A 21166-nucleotide genomic window follows, 5' to 3' on the forward strand; every position below is an offset into this window, starting at 1 on the left:
CAAAAAGGGGTGGTTTGCCCCCCTGGGTAATAGGATCCGACAGGAAATGTAATGTCTCTTTTCTTTTTCATGTTTGCAGCCATTTTGACAATATGCAAGCTCAAGAAAATATGTTCCTTCTGCCATGAATCTTAGCCAATGGATTAATATTGCTTGTGTTTGCCAAAACAGTCAACAATCATGGTAGAAATCATGGTAAATCACTATTTCGGGTAGCCACCATCTTGTAAATATGCACAATAAGGGTCCAGACACACCCAATAATAAAACTAGGTATTCCATTGAGTCTCTCATGGTCAGAAACCATGAAATAGACACCAAGGTTGCATTTCTAGCTCATCTGGTTCAGAAGTTAGAGCCAAAACCTATTTTCTTGGTGCTAATATTGTGGCGGCCATATTGTGGCGGCCATATTGGATTTCATGGAAACTTGCAATACAAAAAATGTTCGTATTCATATCATTGATCAACCTGAGAAGTTTCGTGGAAATATCTCTCAGTTTAAAATTTTGCCCTATTCACCCCCCATTATAACTAATAGGGGCTAATATTGGGGGCGGCCATATTGGACTTTCGCAACAAAATTGACCGAGTTGTCCATATAGGTTGTGATCCTAGTGGGTCATAGATATTATTTCTGGTGGACAACTTTGTATGTTATGACAAATGCAGGTCAACCCCCTTTGCCCCCTGGGTAAGTGGTTCCTTCACAACTGATCTTAAATCTGAATATTTCATTGTATTCCCCATATATGAAAACATAAAAAAGGACATTTTTAGTCTATTTTCTACCTTGTTTAGTCAAACATATATATATGTCTTTTATTATGTTTCAGCACATTTTTTTGCTTTATATACAGCACATTTGGATTAACATACATTAACATACAGCAATTAAAACTATTATCACGCTCCCCGTGGGAGACCGGATATGGATCCGACACCACACACACACACACACAGTGTAGTGTAAGTAACAAGAGTAACCTCCGGTCGCGGGTTTTGGCTCTTCAAAGTAAGGGTAAAACGGTGCAAAAAACAGGCGTGAATTACAGCAAATAATTAATTAATCCTGGCGGCCAAACGACTCGGTTAGGGTTAGGTTGTTTTGGGGTAGGCAGTCGGACCAATGCTATGTCTAACCAATGCTATGTCTAACCAATGCTATGTCTAACCAAAGTATGCCTCCCGGGTGGGAGACTATTGTTTGTCGGACTGTTAGGACGTCGATCGGACCAAAGATATGCACCCGTCTCATGTCCCACATCAAAGAGGCCGGCCTCTGATTGTGGTCTGTACAACAAGGCACAGGTGGTGATTATGTGATCGTCAGTCAGCTCAAGCTCCCCGCGCTGGCATAATGTGCTGACACGTCACAAATGAAGAGTTAAGGCCGATTCATACTCCAGTTTTAGGTGAAGAGGTGACCACCGAAAAGGTGGTTAGTAAAAACAGAGAGATGTGTTGTGTGAGTGGTGATCACCGCGGCGCAGAGATGGCAACTCTATATATATAAGATTTAGAAAATGTTAGTGTTTCTAGTAAGACTAAATCATAATTGCCCAGACTCTTCTTCAACAAAGATGGCGAAAGCAAACATTCATTGTTCTGTACAAAGTTGTACTGTAATTAGAATGTACAGCACATGTTCACACCTGTGTTTGGTTGGTTGGCGGTTGGTTCCCCGGGCTACTGTACTCACATGGATCATGTTGGATCATGTTGGACTCATGTTGGATCTTCCTGAGCCGTAAAATACACAAAGCAGATTGTTTACCATCACCTGTAGCATGTACTGTAACAGTACGGTAGATGATCATCACCTGTGAACATGTGACACATTTTACGACTGTGGCTCAGGAGGTAGAGCAGGTCGTCCAATGATCCATGGGTCGGCGGTTCGAATCCCGGCTCCTCCTGTCTACATGTCGAAGTGTCCTTGGGCAAGACACTGAACCCCAAATTGCTCCCGATGTGCTGGTTGGTACCTTGCCTCGCAATCGGTATATGAATGTGTGTGTGAATGGGTGAATGTAATGCACAATCTATGTAAAGCGCCTTGGATAAAGGCGCTATATAAATGCACCATTTACCATTTTACATCTAATCCACGTTTGACCTGATTTACCTGTTTTGAGCATATTCTGGCAAACACTTGCATGATGGCAATTTACATAACAAAGTAGTTATCATGAATGAAAGAACGTAACAGTGGAATATCTAAAGAAAGTATGCATAGGGGGGTTGCCATCGTCTTTTAAATATCAATTGATACATTCCAACTTAATTCCTCATACCTACCTAATTTGTTAGGTAAGTGCATGTTAACGATATTATGACAAATACAAATTAACACTCTTAAAGCCAGACCTGTGGGGGTCGTGGGTAAATATTTGCACCCTCTGATAGCCAGACCCGCAGCACCGCGGGTTGTAAGGGTTCAATTAGAACCCTTAAGATCAACATATGAGCCAGCGCTGCAGTGAATTCCCTTTGTTGCTCTGTCTAATGCTGCAACAGTGAGAAAACACATGACCCACCAAACATGTGACCGAAAATCCCCAACAGAAAGGCTGGCCACTTGGCCAGCGTTACAACAAGCCAGCCACGGGTGCAGAAGAAACTTACCGTGCGATGCCAGTTGTTGCCCATGATCACTGCGTTTTTGAGAGTTAGTAGCCTGCTGTTTGTAGTAGTACTAGTAGTAGTAGTAGTACTATAGTAGTAGTAACTAGTAAGCTGAGCTCTGTGGACCCCCTGTCATGCCGAATGAGCCTCCCTGGACCGCGGAACACCTGTTCGGACCGCTGGGAGGCATGTGGGGAGCGAGGCAGCCGGTGGAGACCACCGGCACCACCACTCCACTGATATGTCTCCACTAGTTTTAGACTCTCGTAGAGGTATTTTTTCGATTCTTCGATGTACAGTACATACGCAAAATCTAAGGTGCTTACGTTGCTCCCCCACTTCTCAGCTTGGCCTACGCCCTGTGTTTGAAAGGCGTAGGAGCGTTTTCAATAAAAAAGGTGTTTTGATCCACTCTGTCTCGGAATCTGGCATCCATCTTGGATTTCACTCCATTGTAAATGCGCAACAGAACATTGGCCGCTAGGGGCGCGGCCAATGTTCTGTTGCGCATTTACAATGGATAACCGGCAGACGTTGATCAAAATAACAATTATTTTACATTCTCTAATTGTGTAGACTTAAAATTAAACTAAATTAAGCAATAATTTAACAATCTAACAATAATTTAACTCTTGAGAGCGTAACATGAAGGTTCTTCATTAATCCTCTTGAGCAGCACTGAGCTCCTTCTGGTCTGAGTCTGGCTCTGTCCTCGATCACCACCACATCTTCCTACAGGGTGAAAAAAATAAAATAAAAATGAAACATGCACGCACGCACTCACACACGCACACTATGAACTAAACAAAACAATATTTTTTCATTGCTCTAATGCTTATATAATGTTTATACATTATTAGTTACCTGATGCTCCATCCATCCATCATGGATGCAGCTTCAGCAGCCATTTATTATTTCCTACTGTCTGACATTGTAGCGAAAAGGCCTTCTGCACACCAGAGTGTAGAGTAGGAGAGTAGCGTCACGCTTTGATCTCGCTGCAAAGCAGGTGCCTATGGGCTATAGTTCCAAACATTGCTCCTATGGCTGGAACTATCCCATTGAGATAGAATGAATGAATCAATCAATCAATCAATCAATCAATCAAACTTTATTAAAGACACAAGGTCCATAGTGACGTAAAAAAACCAAACATACAAATACAGAGACAAACAAAAAGCAGACATTGTCTACATAAAATCACAAATGCATACTATACAGGCTTACACGCCAATGATTCCACAGTTTAGAAACAAACCTGACTGAACTCAATAAAGGGTTAGTCAGAATAACAATAATGCCACATACAGTACATTTGTACATGAGGTTCCTCAGCACAGCTGAGCAGGTGGGTACGCCGATGCTGACAAACATTTCGCTTGCACTGCTGCATCGTGGGACTTTAAGCAGCAGTCTCATGGCATCATTATAAGCCACATTGAGTCTCTGCATACTGCCCTTTTTGTAGCGCCGCCACATGAATTCATTAATTAATTCATTATTGAATTGATTGATCGATTGATTGATTAATTAATTAATTGATTGATTGATTGATTAATGAATGAATGAATTAATTGATTGATTGATTGATTAATTAATTAATGCATGAATGAATTAATGACTCTATTGCAGACTCAGGGTCCATAGAAAAACATACAAAACACAAAATACAATATACACATCCAATAAAAAACAGTCCAAATCTACATGTTAGACAGGCATTTGTGACAGTTATAAATAAAGGCTTTTAAGCCAATGTCTCCTAAGGCTAGAGGAGTATCTAGTGCAGCTTTTGACAGGGTTATTTATACTGACGACGATGCTATTCACAGACTCATCCAAGCGACACATGAATCTATGCATTAAGTTCTGGAGAACAGCTTGAAAAGTAGCCACAAACATTTCACTTGCACTGCACCATCTAGGCTTTTTGAGTAAAAGGATCATGGCATCATTATACGCTACTTGAAGTTTCTGAATACTTGCTTTTTTGTAGCTGGACCACAAGTGGGCAGTGTAGAGTGGTGTACAGTAAGCTCTAAATAGAGTAATCTTAAAGGGGAAAACCACCCATTTTCAACATTTTACTATGTCATTAATATACCTTAGAGCTGTTGTGTGGAAATAATACAAAAGTCCCCCCATTCTTTGTTTCCTAGAACTGTAATTATGAAAAGAATCATTAACATGGTGAAACACATCTTGATGACATCATCAAGATGTGTTTCACCATGTTATTGATTTCATTACGTCCATTACGTCATTGGCCATAAACCAGTTTTAATGACTTTTTTCAGACCTCTAGTTCTAGGAAACACAGAATGGGGGGACTATTATTTCCACAACAGCTCTAAGGTATATTAATGACATAGTAAAATGTTGAAAATGAGTGGAATGCCCCTTTAACTGCTTCTGAACACATAATGAACTTGCGTGCGAGGGTGTTCGCCTGTGCATACATCCTACGGCACTGTCTGTGTATATCATCATCATCTGTCTGACTTTTGTCCTCTTTTGTTCTACAAATAAGAAAAACACTCTTACTGGCATTATACTTTTCAATGCCATACTCAGTACATAATGTCGAGCAGCTGCTGTAGTCCAGTGCTACTTGGGCTCAGTATGACTAAATCATCTGCATACATCAAATTATTGACGAGATCATTATCCAGAGCAGTAGTTTTATTCCGATGATAATCTGAATAAAACTACTGCTCTATAAGTGAAGACAGTGTGCAGGACCCTACTGGCCTACTGTCTGACATAACAGGAATGGCAGCAGTTTAAATCTTGGATCTAGCTATAGGTTGAGAGTGGCATTGTCCAGCTTCAGAGGTTGTCTGACAGAAGGAGAATCCCTGATGTTATCCTGGGTGTCTTGCAGGAGCTGTGCATGCAGTCAGTGGGGCTATTATATGACTATTATGTCACAATGAGTCAGCTATAACCATGGAGTGCCAAGGTTCCCGTTTATGGGCATATAGTTTGGATTGGCGGTTCTGAACAGGTGGATATCCAGACTACTCAATGGCGGGCACCGCACTACTCAACGCCTATATGCATATGACCAAATATGGGGATAACAGTTGAATCCGTGGCTTTAGTTTAGACAACCGAATCTGAGATTGCTGATATCCTCAGTAAATGCCCCTATATGGGCATCCCCCTGCCCCCTATACGTGGGGGGAGGGGAAACGGGCAATAGTTGGCAGCGGTAGCCCCTTTGCTCCATTGGCTCGGCACCACTGACCATAGTTGAGTCCTGGTTGTCCATTGCTTATTCGTCCACGTCATGGATCTGACATCGTGGACTCCATATTGAGACATGGCTGACCTTGGGACTGCATTGTTATAGCTGGCTCATCGTGACCTAGAGATGACACAACCACCTTAGCACGAAGGTCTAAAGGACATAGCATCCTCAGATAGAGGAAGATTCAACCAAGGTCTAAAGGACATAGCATCCTCAGATAGAGGAAGATTCAACCAATGTACATGAAAGAGACGTGCATATTCAACCAATGCGCTCGAGGATCTATGACTTATCATCAAGACGACCACACTCCAGCTCTAATCTCCACACAAACCAGGGTATCTGACCTTACAACCCAGATATCTCGACTGTATTAGGACTCTTCACACCTGCACTCCTTTGGCTTAAGCTAGGCCTACTAGTTTCCTTGAACCACCTTCCCAACCACACAGGTTAGATATCTTGGTTTAAGTTCAGACACCAGGGCCGCGTGTCCTACCCAGTCTTCCTTGAGTCATTATTTATACATGAGGCTGTGTGTGCCCATGGGGGAGCGTGTCGCTAGTGGACAGCAGTGACACGAGGTGTCACTATGAATGGACAAAGTCCACCACCAGCAGCCAGCAATGGCATTACTCCACTTCAACAGATTGTGGCATCCTGCTCCGGAGCTCTCCTGACCTCACTTTTTGTCACCCCATTGGATGTGGTGAAGATCAGACTCCAAGCGCAGACCAATCCCTTCCCCAAAGGGACATGCTTTGTCTACTGCAACGGCCTGATGGACCACATATGTGTGTGTGAGAACGGCAACTCCCGGGCCTGGTACAAAGCACTGCCACCTGGCCACTTGAACGGCACAGCGGACGCCTTCGTCAAGATCGTACGAGTCGAGGGGATCACATCTCTATGGAGTGGACTTCCTCCGACGCTTGTCATGGCGGTGCCGGCCACCGTCATCTACTTCTCCTGTTATGACCAGCTGTGTTCCTCTCTGAGGACGAGGATGGGAGAACACGCCGAGACGGTGCCTCTAGTGGCGGGGGCCGTGGCCAGGGTGGGTTCGGCGACGGTCATCAGTCCGTTGGAGCTAATCCGAACCAAGCTGCAGTCCGAGAGGCAGTCGTACAGGCAGCTGATGGGCTGCATCGGCCAGGCGGTGCAGTCCGAGGGCTGGCTGTCACTGTGGAGGGGCTTGGGAGCCACCCTGCTGAGGGATGTGCCCTTCTCCGCCCTGTACTGGTACAACTACGAGAAGACCAAAGCCTGGCTGTGCGACAGAGCCGAGAGCAGCGAAGTCACCTCCTCTATCACCTTCATCTCTGGAGCGGCGTCTGGCTCCGTCGCTGCCATTGTCACCTCGCCGTTTGATGTCGTCAAAACCAAGAGGCAGGTGGAGCTGGGAGATCTAAAGGCGGTGAACTGGTCGTCCTCTACCCTCAGCGTGATGAGAAGGATCGTAGCAGAGAATGGCATCAGGGGACTGTTTGCAGGCTTCATGCCCAGGGTGATAAAAGTGGCTCCGGCGTGCGCCATCATGATCAGCACCTACGAGTTTGGAAAGGCCTACTTCCATAAGTGCAACCAGGAGAGAACAACTGGACCTCTGGACACCATCAACACCTGACCTCTGAGCTGACCTTTTTCTGTTATCCTTTTAACGCAATTCTGTTATCCTTTTAACGCAAGTGTGTTTGTTACTGTACACCTGCATCAACCTTGCCTCCACCGCGTTTGGTCGCCTAAGGTCACGGGTCTTCACCAACAAAAACTTGAAGGCCTCAACCAAGGCAGCAGTTTACCAGGCATATGTGTGTCCACACTACTGTATGGTTCTGAAGCCTGGACACCATACAGACGGCACATAAGATCCCTGGAGGCCTTTCACATCCACTGCCTGCGAAGGATCTTGGGCATCACATGGGAGCACCACATGACCTATGAAGAGATCTACACATGCACCAACTCTTCCAGCATAGTGGTGATTCTGGCACGCAGACAGCTCCGCTGGTTAGGTCATGTGATCCTGCAGTCCGGCTACTCCGACAGATTCTCTACGGCCAGATGTCTGCGAGAGGACAACGCAAGTGCTATAAGGACCACATGGAGGTGCTGCTCAAGGACTGCAACATTCTACCCTCCAACCTAGAAAGGACAGCAGCAGATCGAGACACATGGCGCTCTTTCTGCCTCACAGGTGTTTCCCACCTGAAGGCCAAGACATCCCTGAGGCGCGCAGAGAAGCGCAGGCAGCGGCATGAGCGTGCTGCAAGACCTGTCCAACCAGGTTCAACACACCCATGTGTGCGGATCAAGAAGTGTGCGGATGCAAGAATGGTCTAAACAGCCACATGAGGGCGCATGAGCGCAACAAGCGCTGAAACCCCCCACCCCCTATACCCCCAGGAGATATGAAGTCATCATCGACAACGATGGACTGCCATAAGCAAGTGTGCGCGCGTGCGTTGTGTGTTATTACTTGCGCAAGCAGAGCGCGCAAGTATTGTGGTCGTGCTGGCTTTTTTATGCGTATGCTCAGAGGTATATATACTAGATGTTGATGGTGACGTAATTGACGTAACTAACAACAGCATGGAAAACTACAACTTAACCTGTCGTTCCTTCCCGAAGGGAACTAACATAAAACAAAAGGATAAGCAAAGTTTAAACCAACGGAATGAAAAGAAAACAGCTAGAGCTTAGGTTAGCGGTGTCATCTCAAAGAACAACAGGATGAATGAGTCTTTTAGGTGACGACTCATGGCCAACGAGTCGTCACATGATCGGTCTGGCCAATGAGGAGGGATCAAGACCTCACACGGTTTCCACCGGTTCTCGCGAGAGATGGCGAGCGAGAAGGGACACTCTTCATCTGTACTTGAGAAAACAGAGACAGTAACATGGCAGCAATACTGGCCGGGTGCAGTACTTTAGTTAGACTAGTCATTGGTCCGAAAAACGACAACCCACCTCAAACCCTAACCTAACCATAACCGCAAGCACGGGAGCAGGCGCTAGTCCGAGATGCGGACGCATGTCGAACTAATGCTCCGTCGGATTATAGTATGCCTCCCATACTGGCCGCAATGGCACAGGGTAAACAACGCTGCTGACAGTCTTGATATACAAGATTAGCTCCACAACTGTAAGGAGCGAACTAATAGCTAACGTAAATATATATATATGGAAATAAGAATAAGTACATATATATATATTTAACAAACCATAATCATAATCTGTTGGCGGTTCAGCCAATCCTGTGTGTGCTGTTGGCGGTTCAGCCAATCCTGTGTGTCCTGTTGGCGGTTCAGCCAATCCTGTGTGTCCTGTTGGCGGTTCAGCCAATCCTGTGTGTGCTGTTGGCGGTTCAGCCAATCCTGTGTGTGCTGTTGGTGGTTCAGCCAATCCTGTGCTAATTACCCATGGTGTTCAGCTGTGTGCTGTTAGCCCTGTGTCTATATATATAGGCCAGTTCTTCTCGTTCACTTTGGCTTGTTGACTTGTACCATTCTCTTCTTGTTCCTGATCTATGTTGCTAATTGCTAATTGGCAGAAACATCTCATCATAAATGTTTTAACTTTATGTGGCTTTGTGTCACACTGAAGTCAAGTAGCAGATCTACAATCTCAACGCATTATGTGATGTGGTTTGAGTTTGTAGTCCTAGTGTCAAACTAGTTCCAAAGTAGCAGATCTACAAGCTCAAAACACATTATGTGATGTGGTTTGAGTTTGTAGTCCTAGTGTCAAACTAGTTTCAAAAGTAGCAGATCTACAAGCTCAAAACACATGATGTGGTTTGAGTTTGTAGTCCTAGTGTCAAACTAGTTTCAAAAGTAGCAGATCTACAAGCTCAAAACACATGATGTGGTTTGAGTTTGTAGTCCTAGTGTCAAACTAGTTTCAAAAGTAGTAGATCTACAAGCTCAAAACGCATTGTGATGTGGTTTGAGTTTGTAGTCCTAGTGTCAAACTAGTTTCAAAAGTAGCAGATCTACAAGCTCAAAACACATTATGTGATGTGGTTTGAGTTTGTAGTCCTAGTGTCAAACTAGTTTCAAAAGTAGCAGATCTACAAGCTCAAAACGCATTGTGTCCGATGTGGTTTGAGTTTGTAGATCTCTAGAAATCATGAAAATCAAACAAATTATTTTGCAACATAAATAATACAACAATGGATACACAGTAGCCTATAGGCCTACATGAAAATGAAAAAGTACAAAAGTGTATGTGTAGTGTGTGGGTGTAAGAGTGGAAGACAAATATTTGATTCATCAAATGGGTTCTATAAGCTTATATTTAAAATAGACAAGTAGACTGATGAGATCACAGTATAGCTGTTCATGGCCTTTTTTTTCTTTTTCCTTAACCTTTTAGTCACAATATTCCCCTTCACTACGACTGCACCCCGGACCGTTGATAATGAGAGCACCGTTCCCTTCACTACGACTGCACCCCGGACCGTTGATAATGAGAGCACCGTTCCCTTCACTACGACTGCACCCCGGACCGTTGATAATGAGAGCACCGTTCCCTTCACTACGACTGCACCCCGGACCGTTGATAATGAGAGCACCGTTCCCTTCACTACGACTGCACCCCGGACCGTTGATAATGAGAGCACCGTTCCCTTCACTACGACTGCACCCCGGACCGTTGATAATGAGAGCACCGTTCCCTTCACTACGACTGCACCCCGGACCGTTGATAATGAGAGCACCGTTCCCTTCACTACGACTGCACCCCGGACCGTTGATAATGAGAGCACCGTTCCCTTCACTACGACTGCACCCCGGACCGTTGATAATGAGAGCACCGTTCCCTTCACTACGACTGCACCCCGGACCGTTGATAATGAGAGCACCGTTCCCTTCACTACGACTGCACCCCGGACCGTTGATAATGAGAGCACCGTTCCCTTCACTACGACTGCACCCCGGACCGTTGATAATGAGAGCACCGTTCCCTTCACTACGACTGCACCCCGGACCGTTGATAATGAGAGCACCGTTCCCTTCACTACGACTGCACCCCGGACCGTTGATAATGAGAGCACCGTTCCCTGAGCCATCGCAAAGCAATAATTCAGAGTTCTTAAAAATAATAGTTTAAAAATAATAAAAACACCTTAAGCTGGTCCACAGTGCTGACCGGGTCGCATGGCAGGCTCCAAGTAGAACACAAAGGGCCCCATTATACAGGTGGTGTTTTCAGGGGGTATTACATCATTTGCTCAAACCGTGACCTCGTTATGCGCCCTTTCATGATATTATGGAAGCCGTGCTGAACGCACACACACATAATGGCATACCACTTTCCTGCATATTTTAGCATTGGGGGAGTGTCCATATGTTAATTATATTCGCTTTGCGCAATTTGCTATTAAGCCCCATGACCTAAAAAGAATCGGCGCATACTGATTTCACCTGGGTCTGACCACCTCTTACATAATGTTTGATTTGACACGAGTGCAGTTGGTTCACAAATGCACGTGCATTTGGGAACACATGAACACAGCATGCGCTACTCCACGTCATGACGTTATTCCAACCAGTTCCTTTCCCCTCCATCAGGCGCCCCAGTTGGCCAGGGGGAGGCAGTTTAGCGACCAGGATTACTGCATGTTTTTTTGAGGGTACCTACCCTAGGGCAGGGGTTCTCAACGTTTTTGGCCGGGGACCCCCGGAAATGCTTTGGCAATGTCTCGGGACCCCCGCCCCGCCCCCTCCCGACCCCCAATATAAATTGACTGCTACAATAACCTTAAACCATTTTGGGCGGGAACCCCTTTTGGTGTTTTAAGCATTGTTATAATTTAGCTATTGAAAAATAGCAGATCTACAAGCTACGAGCTTGTAGGTCTGCTATTTTTGAAAAATCGTGAAAATAAAGTTTAAAAAAAAATATATATATATATATATATTTTTTGAAAATAATTTGGGGACCCCCTAAAATAATTTGGCGACCCCCCGAGGGGTCGCGACCCACGGGTTGAGAACCCCTGCCCTAGGGGACACGGGGAGAACATGCAAACTCCACACAGAAAGGCCCTTTCTGCAAACATATGCTCACAAAGCTGTTCCATTTTGCCAGACTATTAGGCCCCATTTACACTGGCAGACAAATCCAGCCTGAATCAGATCTGTGCCACATCAAGATTGAAATCTGATTGGTTTAAATGGTCACATGACTCATTTAAACAAATCAGATTCCAATCTGGATGTGGCACAGATCTGATTCAGGCTGGATTTGGCTGCCAGTGTAAATGGGGCCTTAGCGTCTCCCCTTTGTCTTCCTGTCTGCAGGTGAACTTAAACCAGATGACCTGTTCTTTCCTTGAACACATTTGAAGTTGAGTTTCACTCGCACAGAAAACGGGTAAGCTTGATTTGAAATGTATTTATTATAAATTTAAATGACAGCTTTGCTGTAAACTTATTAAAAAAACAAAAAACAAAAATACCATTTAAATATAGAAAACAAAAGCTTAACTAAAAGCACAGCTTAACTAAAAACACAGTTTAAAATCTAACAGGAATACATTCTAGGAAGAGTCAACAACCATGCAGGGATAGCACTTTTTTTTTTTCCTTTTTCAGTGTGTTTTTTTGTTTTTTCCCTTATAGGCAAGGCATTTGGCCTGCAAAAACCTAAAAAAAATGTATTATTAGATAAAGACAATTAATTTAAATAAGGGTTTCGGCGCTTGGCCCATGCATAAGGCCTACAGGGTTTTTGTTTCCTTTGTATGTGTATATTGATAGGTATGGTATGCTAGGTCAGGTTCTGCTATGTCCTTGTTTTCTTCTTTTATCGTATCTATTTATTTTTATTTTCTTTCTCGCTATGTCATTGTTTTTGGTTGTATTTGTCTTTATGTTGTCCTAAGTGTTTTTTTGTTTTTTGTTGTATTTGTATGACCACACCGTGGTGTTCACAAAAAATAAAAATATAAAGTATAAAAAATAAATAAAAGGGTGCTCGTGCATGAGGTCAAAGCAATCATTGTTTTCCTCCCCACCTCGGCAGACACAGGCGCAGGCCTCCACGGGCCGGCTGGCCACGGGAAGGACCAGGAGGAGGACTATCACAGGCGCAGGCCTCCACGGGCCGGCTGGCCACGGGAAGGACCAGGAGGAGGACTATCACAGGCGCAGGCCTCCACGGGCCGGCTGGCCACGGGAAGGACCAGGAGGAGGACTATCACAGGCGCAGGCCTCCACGGGCCGGCTGGCCACGGGAAGGACCAGGAGGAGGACTATCAAGCCGGCGACGGGCCGCTCTGGTGTTGCCGCTGGGGGAAGAGCGAGGTGCCGGTGGTGTTGCTGATGGTGGAGCTGGAGGTGCGGGAGGAGGTGGAGGGGCTTGGGCCGTCGCTCTAGAGCATTAGCACTGCACGCGAGCGCTTCGGTGGCCCGCTCATGTGAGGCAGCGACCTGTTCCAGGGTGGTCTCCAGTGAGGCCGCGACCCGTCCCAGGGTGGTCTCCAGTGAGGCCGTGACCCGTCCCAGGGTGGTCTCAAGTGAGGCCGCGACCCGTCCCAGGGTGGTCTCCAGTGAGGCCGCGACCCGTCCCAGGGTGGTCTCAAGTGAGGCCGCGACCCGTCCCAGGGTGGTCTCAAGTGAGGCCACGCCCCGTCCCAGGGTGGTCTCCAGTGAGGCCGCGACCCGTCCCAGGGTGGTCTCAAGTGAGGCCGCGACCCGTCCCAGGGTGGTCTCAAGTGAGGCCACGCCCCGTCCCAGGGTGGTCTCAAGTGAGGCCGCGACCCGTCCCAGGGTGGTCTCCAGTGAGGCCGCGACCCGTCCCAGGGTGGTCTCAAGTGAGGCCGCGACCCGTCCCAGGGTGGTCTCCAGTGAGGCCGCGACCCGTCCCAGGGTGGTCTCAAGTGAGCGACCTTTGGATTGAATATTCTATTGTCAATTTCAATATAAGGCAATAGGCCATGGAGAGCCACCTCTATTAATCCCCAAGCCATTCTGGTCAATGTCAATATTCCCCATGACACCATCTATACAGTCAACTCAACATACCTTGTGTTTGCCCGTCCTCCGGAGATCAGCAAACCTCTTCTTGACTTGTGCCACCGTGCGGCTGACTCCGGAGGACGCACACACGGCCGCCCGCACCTCAGCCCACGCCTGCTTTATCGGGTCGAGGCCCATATATGGCCCGTTGACGTGCTTTGACCTCATGCACGAGCACCCTTATTTCCTCTGGAGAGAAACGAATAACCCAGCGTCGTTCTGGGATATCCGTCATCATAATAGCTTTGCACAGACCGCAGGTGATCAGCTGACTTTTAAAGGGAATGGCATGGTAGGCTGGAAGGAGAAAACGCCCTAAACACACTAATTCAAGGCCGTTTTTGCGCACGCCACGTGGGTCGAAAGCAAGGGGCCAGTGATGCTTTCCAACATTGAGGCGCTCGGCCCCTAGCGGTAAGAGGAGGGACTGCAGGCGGACCCGTGGAAGTATGATGAGGAAACGTCGTGCAGCTGGGCTTTAACGGTGAGCGCGTTTGCACTTCCGACGGTCCTTCCGGGTGCTTCAAAACGCCACTGAGCAACTTCCACTGACATGAATAGCGGGGGGGGGGGGGGGGGGGGGAGCTTCGCGCCAGATCAGTCTCTATCCTTTGATATACTCTATGGTCGAAAGCACTTCTTACCGTGCCTATAATTGTCTCCACCAGGCCGAAGGCATGGGGAGAGAGTATGTTTTGCACTCCGTCCGTCCGTCCGTGTGTCCGTCCGTCCGTCCGTCCGTGTGTCCGTCCGTGTGTCCGTCTGTGAACAGCTAATCTCTGGCACCGTTGGCTTGATCGCAGCCATACTCTGCACACACACTCCCTGAATGCCAGAGCTGAACCTCTGCCCCAAAGTTTTCACATTGGCCTGTTATAGCGCCACCAGGAGGCCGCTTTGTGCAAAACAAATGTTTTGACAGTACACCTACAGATTTTGTCCAAACATTACGCAAATTGGTACACAGTCTCTCTAGAGCCATTCAACGAAACGGGTCTTTCAGATTTTTCAGACTCCATCCTGATTGGCTAAGATTGGCTTCCAAAGTTCGCAGGAGTGCTCCGTTTCAAACAAAATGCTGCAAATCATGAACACATGGTGTGATTTCCGTGAAATGTTGCACGCACATTCCCACTAGGTCGAGGAAGAAATGCCACTTGAATATTTTCAACTCAGCCTCATGGTGGCGCTATAACTGGCCGATTTGTGTTTTTACCTATAACTGCACCGATCTGTGTAAAACCATGTATGCACACTCCCTAGAGTCCAAGGAAAAACCTTTGCCTGGAATTTTTCACATCTGCTCTTTATAGCGCCACCAGGAGGCCGACATATGTAAAACACATTTTCTAATATTACTCCTTCAGATGTTATCCAAATTTCACGCAAATCGGTACACATGCTCTCCATAGTCATGTGACCATGTGATTTGTTTGATTTCTCATAATTATCCATCCTGATTGGCTACGATTGGCTTCTAAAGTTTTCAGGAGTAGCCCGTTTTGTACAAATTGCCACAACTCCGCAACGCAGCGTCCGATTGCGGTGAAACTGTGCATGCCTATTCCCACTACTAGGCTGAGGAAGAAATGCCACTTGACAGTTTTCAAATCAGCCTCATGGTGGCGCTACAACAGGCCAAGTCGCGTCACACACACACACACACACACACACACACACACACACACACACACACACACACACACACACACACACACACACACACACACACACCTCCTAAACATTTTGCCAAACATCACACACAATCCTATCCTCCTGGTGGAGACCTGTGCCCAGAAGGGCACTTTTTCTAGTTGTAATATGACATTGGCCACGCCTCCACCTCTTAAAACTGTAATATGATTTCACCTGCTTAATAGAGCCCTGTGTGTTAGTTTACATGACTGTCATGTTGGGCACAGCATATTATTCAAGTATTTTTATTGAAGTTTGCACATGAGAGACATGAGACAACAGATACATGACAACAATTACACATGAGACAGGACAGACAACAGATACATGACAACAATTACACATGAGACAGGACAGACAACAGATACATGACAACAATTACACATGAGACAGGACAAAACAACAACACCAGTACTCAACATTCATGTATAAAATATAAAAGTCTGAAATAAGGGGGGGGGGGGGGGGGGCTGATGGCCAATGACTACGTAGAAAATACTACCGCAAAGTAATAATAATAATAATAATAATATCTCAAACTTATATAGCGCTTTTCTGAGTACCCAAAGACGCTTTACATGGGGGGGGGGGGGGGGCTTTACAGAGGTAACAACAAAATAAAAACAACTTTATTAGAAAAAGGAAAAACACTAAAAGCTAAAAAAACATTAAAAAGAAAGACAGTGAGAAGGGTTAGCTAGGGAAGGCAATATTGAAGAGGTGGGTCTTGAGGGCGGTTTTGAAAGTTTGGAGGGTGGGGGCATCTCTGAGTGCCTTAGGGAGGACATTCCACAGGGTTGGGGCAGCAAAGGAAAAAGCTCTGTCACCCCACGTACGGAGTTTGGTTTTGGGGACATCGAGGAGGTTTGCATCACCAGACCTGAGGGAGCGGGAGGGGACATGACGTTTGAGGAGGTCACAGAGGTATGGGGGAGCCAGGTTGTTTAGTCAGGAGTGTTTTGAAGTGGATTCTTTGTTAGAAACGGTTGCCAAACTCTGGTATATTTCTGAGTGGAGCCCCTGATTGTATATTTAAGTTCTTCGAGTTTGAGATGTGACATAACATCCTCCACCCAACGTTTGTGAGATGGCTATAGCTATAGCTTCAGCCTGATGAGTTGGTATTTGTATTCCCTCTGGAGGGGCAGGGTACAGCATAAAATCCAAGCAGCCCAGCGGCTGCAGCCAGGTGCTCCGAGCCTTCCAGTGGTCTGTTATAGCAGGGGTTCTCAACGTTTTTGGCCGGGGAACCACGGAAATGCTTTGGCAATGTCTCGGCCCGGGACCCCCGCCCCGCCCCCTCCCGACCCCCAATATAAATTGACTGCTACAATAACCTTAATAATAGACAATATGTTGTGATATCAGGATGACTGAACCCAAAATGCAGAGTCTCAAAACCAAAGGTTCAAAATCCAAAGATTTATTGAAAAGCAGTAGGGGTCACAAACAAAAAGGTAGCTGTAAGCTAGCGCAGGAAACTCAGGAAACATTCCAAACTATTCAAATGTACAAAAACTTAGGAAGACCAAGAAGGCAAAACTCAGGTACAAGGCAGTAAAATCAAAATGTCCAAATGCAAACCTTTCAAGGAGCACGAAAAACAACGAACCAGGAACACACAGGACTGCTAGGGCAAAATGACATATGTTCTGACAATGAGTGTTAGTAAGGAGTCCAGTTATATAGGGAGGAGGTTAATGGCAAAATGTTCACAGGTGGGCTGATGAGGGAGTTGGAGACAGGTGAGAGAATGGGACTGAGTGTGGAAAGGAAAGTGGGAGTGGCCAGGGCTGACATGGTCTGTGGAGAGACAGATCATGACAGTACCCCCCTCTCAAGGGACGGATACCAGACGTCCCACAACATAGACGAGGGACGAGCAGGGCGGGTGGAGGGGGCCTGGAGGAGGGAACCTGAGGCAAAGGACCAGAGCAACGGGGATCTTCAGGGGGGCGGCCAGGACGACGGCCCGAGGCAGGGCTGGTGACTTCAGGGGGACGTCCAGGAGGATGGGAGGTGGCAGAACGAGCTCCATCGGGGGGACGGCCAGGATGCTGGGATGAGGCAGTGACATCATCCGGAGGGCGGCCCAGAGGTCGAGACGTGGAGGCGTCGTCCGGAGGGCGGCCTGGAGGCCGAGACGAGGCTGCGGAGGTGCCGTCAGGAGGGCGGACTGGAGGCCGAGACGAGGCTGCGGAGGCGCCGTCAGGAGGGCGGCCTGGAGGCCGAGACGAGGCTGCGGAGGCGCCGTCAGGAGGGTGGCCCGGAGGACGAGACGAGGCGGAGGACCGTGGAAGCAGCGCCGGGGGTGCTGCAGGCTGAGGCGACGCCGTGGGCGCTGCAGGCTCAGGCGACGCCAGGGATGCTGCAGGCTGAGGCGACGCCGTGGACGCTGCAGGCTCAGGCGACGCCAGGGATGCTGCAGAATGAACTGCAGGCGGAACTGCAGGCGGGACTGCAGGTGGGACTGCAGGCGGAGCTGCAGGCGGAGCTGCAGGCGGAACTGCAGGTGGGACTGCAGGCGGAACTGCAGGCGGAACTGCAGGCGGAGGAGGCGGAGCTGCAGGCGGAACTGCAGGCGGAGGAGGCGGAGCTGCAGGCGGAACTGCAGGTGGGACTGCAGGTGGGACTGCAGGCGGAGGAGGCGGAGCTGCAGGCGGAGGAGGCGGAGCTGCAGGCGGAACTGCAGGCAGAGGAGGCGGAGCTGCAGGCGGAACTGCAGGCGGAGCCGAAGGCGGAACTGCAGGCGGAACTGCAGGCAGAGGAGGCGGAGCTGCAGGCGGAACTGCAGGCACTGGAGGCGGGGCTGCAGGCGGAACTGCAGACGCGGGAGGAGGGGCTGCAGGCGGAACTGCAGACGCGGGAGGAGGGGCTGCAGGCGGAACTGCAGACGCGGGAGGAGGGGCTGCAGGCGGAACTGCAGGCGTGGGAGGAGGGGCTGCAGGCGGAACTGCAGGCACGGGAGGGGCTGCAGGCGGAACTGCAGACGCGGGAGGAGGGGCTGCAGGCGGAACTGCAGACGCGGGAGGAGGTGGAGCTGCAGGCGGAGCTGCAGGCGGAACTGCAGGCGGAGGAGGTGGAGCTGCAGGCGGAGCTGCAGGCGGGACTGCAGACTCAGGACAGGCGGAGGATGCTGCAGACTCTGGAGACGGGACCCCAGAGGACACTGCACACCCAGGAGACGAGGATGCTGGGACCCCAGAGAACGCTGCACACCCAGGGGATGAGGAGGGTGCTGCAGACTCAGGACAGGAGGAGGATGCTGCAGACTCTGGAGACGGGACCCCAGAGGACTCTGCACACCCAGGAGACGAGGAGGGTGCTGCAGACTCAGGACACCTGGAGCCGGCAGACAGCAGCTGACGGATGCAGCCCAACAAAAAGCCCAGGGCCAGAGCTTCCACAACGTCAGGTTGACGCCGGTCGCCCCTGGAGATGACCGGCAAGGGCTCTGGCAGGTCACTGGCTGATAGGGCTGTCGAGGGTGCAGAGGGCGCAGGCAGGACATCTAGGAAGACGGCTGGCAAGGGCTCTGGCAGGTCGGCAGTCGATATCACCGGTGAGGGTGCAGAGGGCACAGGCAGGTCACCACTGGAGACAGCAGGCTGGAAGGGCTGGTGGATGCTGGGCAACACGTTGCTCTGGATGCCGGGCAGCGGGGTGCCGGGCAGGGGAGTGCTGGGCAGGCTGGGCGGTGGAGAGCTGGGCAGGCTGGGCGGCGGAGGTTCCTGGTGGTGTAGGCGGCCACGGCGACCATGCCTTCTAGCAGACCCATGGTTCCCCACACTGTCAGGACAGGCTGGCTGGGTGGGCTTGGTGGCTGGGAGACCCAGGGAGCCACCCCCACGCCTGTTGGCGCAACGGGGACCTCCCCGAGCCAGACGGGTGCCATAAAAAGGATTTTGTTGATTAGAAAAAACGGGAACCTCTTCACTGTCACGGAAATGGGGAAATAAATCCATAGACTGGGTGCTCTGCTGGTTAACATCCAGGTTAGCGGGGTGCATGCTCATCACTCCAACCCTAAAAAAGTGAGGAGCTGGCTGGGAAGCATGCGGTTGAGAGCTGGTTTCAAAGTTCTTAAGCTCCCCACGGACCACATCCAAATGGGGGACAAAATGACTCACCCATGGTCTCGCTTTAAACCAAAGCTGCTGGGTAGAAATCTGCCTCTGAAGTCCAGCACGCCGGTTAGGAGGAGAGGCCTTGAGCTGACCAACCACATGTTCAAATTCCACCACCTTACGGTGGAAAAGTCTGAGCTCTGCTGGGTTCATCTTTTGGTCAGAACATACTGTTGTGATATCAGGATGACTGAACCCAAAATGCAGAGTCTCAAAACCAAAGGTTCAAAATCCAAAGATTTATTGAAAAGCAGTAGGGGTCACAAACAAAAAGGTAGCTGTAAGCTAGCGCAGGAAACTCAGGAAACATTCCAAACTATTCAAATGTACAAAAACTTAGGAAGACCAAGAAGGCAAAACTCAGGTACAAGGCAGTAAAATCAAAATGTCCAAATGCAAACCTTTCAAGGAGCACGAAAAACAACGAACCAGGAACACACAGGACTGCTAGGGCAAAATGACATATGTTCTGACAATGAGTGTTAGTAAGGAGTCCAGTTATATAGGGAGGAGGTTAATGGCAAAAATGCAAAATGTTCACAGGTGGGCTGATGAGGGAGTGTGGAAAGGAAAGTGGGAGTGGCCAGGGCTGACATGGTCTGTGGAGAGACAGATCATGACACAATACACCATAAATAAATACTGGAACCAGATATAATCATTAGGAAGGTGTATGCATGTACTATGTGTACCATGTAAACTCTTAATTGTCGATTTTCCATCCATTCAGTTGGGAAAAAAATAAAATAAAAAAAATTTGGGGACCCCCCCAAAATAGTTTGGCGACCCCCCGAGGGGTCGCGACCCCCAGGTTGAGAACCCCTGTGTTATAGAGCCGAGCAGTCATTCTCCAGAAATAACACAACGTTGAATTTGGCGATTGACCAATCACAATGAAGCATTCAACCCAGCCGTGTAATAATACTCTATATTATAAGCCATATATCTCCAAAACTGGTTTGTCAAACTGAACAGCCAGTATACCAATTTGAAGCTATGATTCCCTGCTTTCATATGACATGAAGAAAAACAATGACTAAGTGTTTGTCACGGTGGGTCACATACATAGTTTCATCACTTGATTAGTAAATGTGTCAACAAATGTGTCAAACATTTCAGTGAGAGAACATTCTACCATTTAGTGTCCACTGAAAAAGGAACACCAAGAAAAAGTAATTACAACGAGGCCTGCCAGGAACATAGACACGTAGAATAGCGTACCGTGCCACACCCGGAAAAGCCGTTTTAACAGCGATGTATTCTTTAATGAATGTTTTAATACGATCGTATCGACAGCTACCGTTCGTTAGCTCTGTTATGCTTCTGAGCCACTGGCCGCGGCCATTTTGAAGATGCGCGCGCATCCACTTGCATCGCCTGCTCTGTTTTCAGACGGATGTATCTCCAGAAGCGACATTGGATGGGTCGCTTTGTCCCAG

At 48.2% G+C, this 21166-nt stretch overlaps 1 protein-coding gene across 1 annotated transcript; it reads left to right on the forward strand.

Annotated features, from left to right (window-relative positions):
• Positions 1-6473: 6473 nt before the first annotated feature.
• Positions 6474-7508, forward strand: LOC306931821 (mitochondrial glutathione transporter SLC25A40-like; the record flags this gene model as incomplete). The annotated part of the gene is made up of 1 exon (XM_079513435.1): positions 6474-7508. The coding sequence occupies one exon, from the start codon at positions 6474-6476 to the stop codon at positions 7506-7508; it is 1035 nt and encodes a 344-aa protein (XP_079369561.1).
• Between the last annotated feature and the right edge of the window lie 13658 nt (positions 7509-21166).

The sequence above is a fragment of the Electrona antarctica genome (genome assembly GCF_951216825.1).
Source record: "Electrona antarctica genome assembly, chromosome: 11".
Classification (NCBI taxonomy): Eukaryota; Metazoa; Chordata; class Actinopteri; order Myctophiformes; family Myctophidae; genus Electrona; species Electrona antarctica.